Consider the following 7,226-nt stretch of genomic DNA (forward strand, 5'->3'; position numbering starts at 1 on the left):
ACAAACTCCGTTGAATCAGAATTTATATTTGTTGCACTCTGTGTTTTCCCACATTTTCACACTATTGCTATGACTGAGGCAACTTTGGTGGGCAAGATAGTGTATGTAAACCACACACTGCCCTGAAAATGGCTGCTAAACAAGACCTTATTCACCTGGTGGATATTTTGGACACCAAACCACTTGAATGGCACATAATCGTCGTCAATGTTCCTTGTGTCCTTCCTGCTATGACAAGTCAAAATGCCCGCTGTGAAAATGGCCTGTAATTAGTGACAGTCTGTGTACAACACCAGTAATGAATATCTGTTCCATTCATTGAAGGAGAAGTGTAACATCTTTTGTCCCATCTTTTGTTCCATTTGCCAGTAAATCCCATTTTCTAATGACAAACTGAAGTATGTATGAGTTCATAGTTCTTTATTCTGCTCTCTTCTCTCATCTGGGAGAACTGACTGAAATGACTCTGATTCTGCTGATCCATTGGGTCCCTTGGAACATGTCAAGAGTTATACCTTGATTTTACTGTTTTTGGGCCCTTGAAAGCTGTTTTCAATTGATTTGGGATTTGGGAATTGATCTCTGGCTCTTGTCTTGTCTCTTCCAGAAGCAAATTCTACTGACTGCAGTATTAGGAAAAAAAACAATTTTATAAAGCTGCACATCAGTGCAAGTATAAACCAATTTCTGTGTTGCATGCTCTTAATTGGCAGTCACATGGGGCTCCAGTACACATGCACTGCTTTATGACCAGTAAGGACAATAAAGTTTAGCTTTTCCTGCAATTTATTGGGGCCAAACTGGCTCCAATTGCTTAATCCAAACTGTGGCTTTAAAAATATCACATCCACACTCAGAAATCCCACAATACTGAAACACAAATATTCAGGTTAGCTGTTTGTCTGCTTTTCTCTCTGCTGTCTTAGCATATACGCTGTATACTGCTATATATCCACATTTGGGATTAAAATAAAGTAAAACAGGTGATTGTTAAAATACTGGATTTTTTTTAAGTGTAAATGAAATATCTTAGGTATATTGTCATTTCGCTTTTCTCAGTCAAGCTACAGCTACTCTCAATTTTTTTTTTTTTATTTACAAAATGGAACTGACAACAGGTCTACCATTCCAACAAGAGTAACATGGCAATATATGTTCAATGTAGTTTACAGATAAAAATAAATAAACAAAAAACAAATAAAGAAAATTAAATCAATTTCACAGCTTTGTGCAGCACGTGCTAATTTAATGTTGTCTATATTTTACAATAAAATAAATTAACTGGTTAAGACTTGTGTAATATTTTCAGCGACACCTCTCCGATCTTCCTCAAACAACAACTGTGTGCGTTTGACGATGCGTATGGGGTAGGTGGTGTGAGGCGTGTCCTTCCGTACGCCAGAGCGTGATGACGTTGCCAATCATAGCAACCAGCATGGCGACGGGGAAGCTTTACTTTGCTCCTCATCTGCTTATGAGCTAGTATTGGATTGTCGCCCTCACGTTACTTGTTTATCTTGCAGCGTTAAAATGTTTACAGTTAAGTGCGTTGTGGTTTCTGGATGTATACAAGCTCTGCCGTCGCTTTCCCAGAATATCTTTGAGGAAAATGGGATACGCTGAGTGTAACATTATCATGGACTCGAGAACAGGTAAGCAAATATTGTTAGCATTAGCTAGCTCTTTGGCTATTTGATCGACGGAAGTAAGCAAATTCAAATTGTGCTTAGACAGCAACTCAGAGATAAACTCATGCTTACAGGATTTACACCCGCTGACATGGCTTCAAGTTTATTTTGAAAATAGTCAGCCCCTTACTTGATGTTAAACTTGAAATCCCTAAACAAGACAGTAACTTTGGCTTTTTTTCACGACAGTGTAGTCAACGCTAGCTAACGTTGGACTGTTATTTTGAAAAATTTAATTGATTTTGACGCTACCTGTGTGTATTGTCGAAGATAACGGTTACTATTTTCACAGTGGTATTGGTTTTTATTGTACATAATCATTTATTTCTGTAAACCCAAAATAAAAGATGAATAAAGTCAAATCAACGTAAAATCAAAAATGTATTTATTGCATTGCGTTGAACTTAACCTTGAATGCAATAATAATAATGATCTATAACATTTATATATTTACAATTGTTACAATGGCACCTTCCCCAGCGGAGGGTCCATCAGCAAAACTGTTTGGAGCAAAATCATTATTAAATGCTGAAGTCATGTCTTTAAGTCACACAGCTAGATAGATTAAATGATTTATTGTGAAGATAATCTGCAGATTAATCGATAATGAAAATAATGGTTAACTGCACCCCTATTTGGACCTTTTAATAGTGGAGACAGCTTGATAAATGAGTTTAAAGTTAAGTATTTATTTAAAATCTTGTTCATTATAGGGAGTGTATCATCTGGATCGAAGTGCAGAGCTGGTATTACAGGACAGGCTTCAAAAAGTAGCCGTAAGTATTAATATATGCTAATGTTCATTTCAACTTATGTATCTAGCACCAATCCACAACAAAAGTTATCTCATGCCACTTTCCAAATATAGCAGGTCTGAACCATAATTTAGTCTTAAGATTTCTTTAGCCTTTAACACAGTGAGACTTGACAGTCTCCCATGAGCAAGCACTTAGTGAACTTAATTTAACAATGCACTGTATGTTGTTCTTTGTTTTGTGTTTTTAGCTTTCTGTCCTCGCTCCTCCAGTAAGTTAACACAGTCCATTGTTAAAGACCACATGGTGTCTCATTATAAAAAGGTTTACTCAGCTAAAGGTGAGCTACATGGCAGCATATGCATTATGCTTATTTGTTGAAATGTTTAAGACATGTATCTCTCTGTTTCAAGATAATTACATTAATAATATGTCAGTCTTAAACGTTTGCCTTGCTCCACAGCTGCCATTGATGCCTCAGTACCCAAAAGCTTAATATACAGTGTAAAGTGTAAGTACCCAGTTATTTGATATTAAAAACTCTTTTAAAAACATGTGTTACATTGCATTTGTGAAACTGCTTTGCTGCCATTGATAGTTAAACAGTGCAGAATAGACTATTTCCTGTGTGCATTCATTTTTTCATTGCCTGGTTGTAGACAATGACCACATCAGACAGGAGCGGTTACGGAAAGGGGGTCGTCCTCAATCAGCCCACTCTCCCTCACAGATGAATAGCAGAGCCTCCTGTTCCTCAGCCCAAGTACGTAAATCAAGGCGAAGACATTGTTGGGTTTGTCATTGCTTCATGTGATAAAACATTTCTTTTGCAGCAGCCATGGAATTGCTGACAAGAAAACTTCACAATCACATGCATTCAAAGGCATTACCCCACATTATTTGTCATTCAGACTTTATTGATATGTACAGTATCTTTACTGATATGTGCGATATCTGATGTTTGCTTTTTAGAGTAGATTATCTGTGCACTATGATGACAGCACCTACCTCTGCTCAAGAAGTTCCACCGTCTCCAGCCCAAGGTTCGGCATGTCCTTTCATGCCAAGGAGATAGTTTATCCGTCGAGTAAAGTCGGTTCACAGAACCTGTTTCATCATGCACGCCCAGCGTCAGAAGTAATGTACCGGAACCCAGGAGCGACTTCACACAGAAAGCAGTCAGCATGTTCACTGGAAGCTTTGGTAGATCAGAGTTCCTACAAGACTTTTCAGGACCCCGTTCAGAAGACGTACAGTGGAGACTTGCTCAAGAAACATTCACAGCACTTTACCCAAGACAAACCTTTCACCCCTAAGACCCTGAAGTCAGAGAAGAGTTCATATCTGTCAAATTATCGCTACTACAGGGCACCACGGAGGAAACCTACTCAGGATTACACTCAGTCAAGATTGATGGGGCAGGAGACAAATCATGGAAGGTACTAAACAAACATCTCAGTGAGTCTCAGACGAAAGCGATAGATGTGTGCTCTTAAAACAATTAATGTAACATCTGCAACATGTGTTAAGATGCTTTAAAAATAACTTGGATTCTTACCCTTTTTTACGCAGCACGAAAACGAAGAAATACACACAGGAATTTTATGAGCCATCTCAGGTAATTTTGAGGATTGATAAATGATTTTTCCAACATTTTCTAATGTGTCTAACTATAGTGTCCATTTTTTAAAATTATGACAAACGTCCATCACATACTATCAAGATAATGTCTTCAAGTTGCCTACTAGTCTGATCAAGAGCAGCCAAATAAAGCATTTGCAATGTAATCACTTCACAATGATATAAGATGTAGACGGGAGGGTTTATTGTTTGTGAAAGCAGTAAATTTCAAAATGTTTTTTACTCTGTACTTTCCTAAGAGTATTAATTAATGATAGTCAAAAGGGAAATCAGCAGTTCTTGTTAATCAGTTAATCAATTTCTTTACTAACCTTTCTTCTATCTAAGTAGTTGAGTTCGTCTGTATTTACTCACATCTTTGGTGATAAGCGGTCAGGGCTTTTTGGTGCTTGCACTGCTAATTGCAGATAAACTGTATAAGAACAGATCGATGCCTCAGTTGTTATCACATTATTATTTTACTGACCACAGCAAGTATTGCCCACACTGAGTGAGGATTACATTCTGCGGTACAGCATCCAAAAATAGATGATGACAAATAGCTGGATACCTTGTATAAATATTTTTGTTACTCAAGGTCAGTTATCCTCGTGTGGTTTATTGTCCCTATTAAACAGCTCTAATACCAAAGTGCTAACAGCCATATTAAACATTTGATTACGACTTGAGTTAGCCTTGACAATATGAATATCCCTTCTCATTTTACAGTCCCTTTTGTTTTACAGGGATTTAGTACAGAGCATGAGTGGTCCGAGGATGAATTGAATGGCACATACTTATCAGCAGCTAGACAACAGAGTCGAGCAAGCAAGAGCAGAGACCGAGATTTCTTTGACTCCGCATCGAGGTAAAAACATTCATTAATTTGAAATATTGTACTGCATTTTAAACATAATAGAATACCCTGTGTAAAGTTCTAAAATAATTTAACTCTTGTTCTGTTAGGGTCTCACCAGAAGATTGCAGATCTCCTCTTATGAAGAATGTATCTGCAGAGTAAGTTCTCTTTGGAAATAGCTGATGGTTATTCAGCTTTTAAATGATGCTGTGGGAGATTATTGATATGTACTGTATGTAAGGACTTGGCTTTGTGGTGCTCCAGTAAATATTAAGAACTGTCTGATATGATGTGTCTGTGAAGAGAGGAATGACCTTCTGTTCTTCATCAGGGAGGAAGAATTAATGTACCTCGAATTCATTTCTGCTGTAACAGATGACATCTTGTCCAGAGGGCACATCTCTGACAGGTTTGTCATTTTTTCTTTGGTGTTTTTCTAATATCTACTGGAGATGAGTCAGTTCTGTGTAGTAAGTGTCTCTCCTCTGAAAGGGTCCTGGACAGGGTGATAAAGCACCATATTGACATGAATCGGCATCAGCTTGATGAGGTGAGTCTATAACTTCGTGCAGAATACCAGTTATGTTTAACCTTCTCACACACGCACACAATCAAACATTCACAGCATAGCATAGACTGGCATAAGTGCACTTTATTTACTTTACTTTGTGTTTTGTATTTTTATATTAAGTATATAATATATATATATATATAAGTGTTCATTTCAAATTTTTGGTGCTATTTATATGCGTGCCTTTAAGCCGAAAATCTTTACAAAATTTGTTACGCTCGCATAATGACAATAAAGACTCTTGAATCTTGAATGTTACGCAAGTCAAAAACATTTAAAGCACGTCTCAAGCGGCTGTAAAACTTCTCATGCGTGTGACGGGATTGTTTGTTTTCAGGGTAAAATGCGCCACCTTCTGGACGTGCTGCGTAAAGATTTTGAAGAGCCAACCAACACGTCCATGTGCAGTACGGAGCTTGAAAATGGTCTGCTTGATGCATTCCTACCACATCTGGAATCAGGGGGGAACCAAGTGAAGACGAGAGAAAAGAATCATCTCTTTCCTTATGCCTCACTAATTAAAGACTGCGAATCACCAGCTTATGCTGATCCCCTTCTGGTGTCTACACCATTATGCTCTCCTGAAAGGACTGCTTCACCAACTAAAAAGATGGATGAACCAGATGATAATCTGGAAAAGGGAATTAGCTCTGTTTCGCTCAGTGAACATGTTTCCAATAATACAGAAATCAATGAAGAGGATCTCCATCAAATAGGTACAACACCGTCAAACAAAGTCGGCAATGACAACCATGAATATGTCACTGTAACGAGTGACGAATGTCTTCATCAAGACCAAGCTGAGGATGCACAGTCTAAAGAGCTTGAGGATTTGGGTACAAGTTTGTCAGGGTCCCTCCATGTGTCTAGCAATACACAAAACCTCAATGTGGAGACCACAGAGCAACATAGAAATACTGTTGATTCTGTCAGTGATGATGAGTTCTGAGTTTTACTGTATTCAGGGATTGAATGTCCTTTAAGACCAAGTAAGTGTTTTTACAGAGAGTAATGTAATATTTGACATTTCTGAAAGTATAGTTGATTGTTGACTGTTTGTTTTTCACTGTTTTTACAAGCCCCACCAGTGAAGTACTGTAGTTCAATTTAGCTTTTTTTTCTTTTTAAATAAGAAAAACATCTTTTATTTTCTTTTACAAAAGCACAAACAAGGTTTTGCAGGTACATCAGAGACTTGAATGTCTCATTTGGAATATTGTTGAGTGTGCACAAACTTGAGTGGTTGAGTTACAGTAATGTTATAACTTTGCAAAGAATAGTCCAGTCCATAGCACTGCACTGATGTCAGACATGTGGAGTTAGTGGTATCCTGTAGTTTGAGGGGATAACAGTGTGCCTAGTAAGATTTAAGTATGATGTAGCTGCAATTTACATTTTCAGATTTCTAGAGAAATAATTCTTATAAACTCTTGAATTGTTTAATGTGTTTGACTTGACATATGCCTCTGACATGTAGCTCCTAGGAATCGACTGTCACCAGAAAGTGTCTTTACGATTGCAATAAATTTTCTATTCTCCTGTTTCCTGCATCGTTGCACCTGATCATGAAGACTATATTATAAACGTGTGGTTATTCAGCCTGCAATCGGCAGCAAAAACCAGCGTGATCATTCTTACTACATTAGAGGGTCGTGACATGAACCGTTTCGCAAACAGTTACAGAGGGAAACTGCACATTGCACAATATTGTGTGTTTGCGATGACAACTCTCA

At 37.7% G+C, this 7,226-nt stretch overlaps 1 protein-coding gene across 1 annotated transcript; it reads left to right on the top strand.

Annotated features, from left to right (window-relative positions):
* The first annotated feature begins 1,400 nt into the window (after window positions 1-1,400).
* spata7 (spermatogenesis associated 7) lies at window positions 1,401-7,037 on the top strand. The gene is made up of 12 exons (XM_046413822.1): window positions 1,401-1,652; window positions 2,402-2,464; window positions 2,694-2,783; window positions 2,907-2,954; window positions 3,103-3,206; window positions 3,416-3,882; window positions 4,016-4,061; window positions 4,810-4,931; window positions 5,030-5,080; window positions 5,254-5,331; window positions 5,415-5,472; window positions 5,831-7,037. The coding sequence occupies exons 1-12, from the start codon at window positions 1,610-1,612 to the stop codon at window positions 6,440-6,442; spliced, it is 1,782 nt and encodes a 593-aa protein (XP_046269778.1). The 5' UTR covers window positions 1,401-1,609; the 3' UTR covers window positions 6,443-7,037.
* Window positions 7,038-7,226: the final 189 nt, after the last annotated feature.

Source organism: Scatophagus argus, chromosome 15 (genome assembly GCF_020382885.2).
Source record: "Scatophagus argus isolate fScaArg1 chromosome 15, fScaArg1.pri, whole genome shotgun sequence".
Taxonomy (NCBI): Eukaryota; Metazoa; Chordata; class Actinopteri; family Scatophagidae; genus Scatophagus; species Scatophagus argus.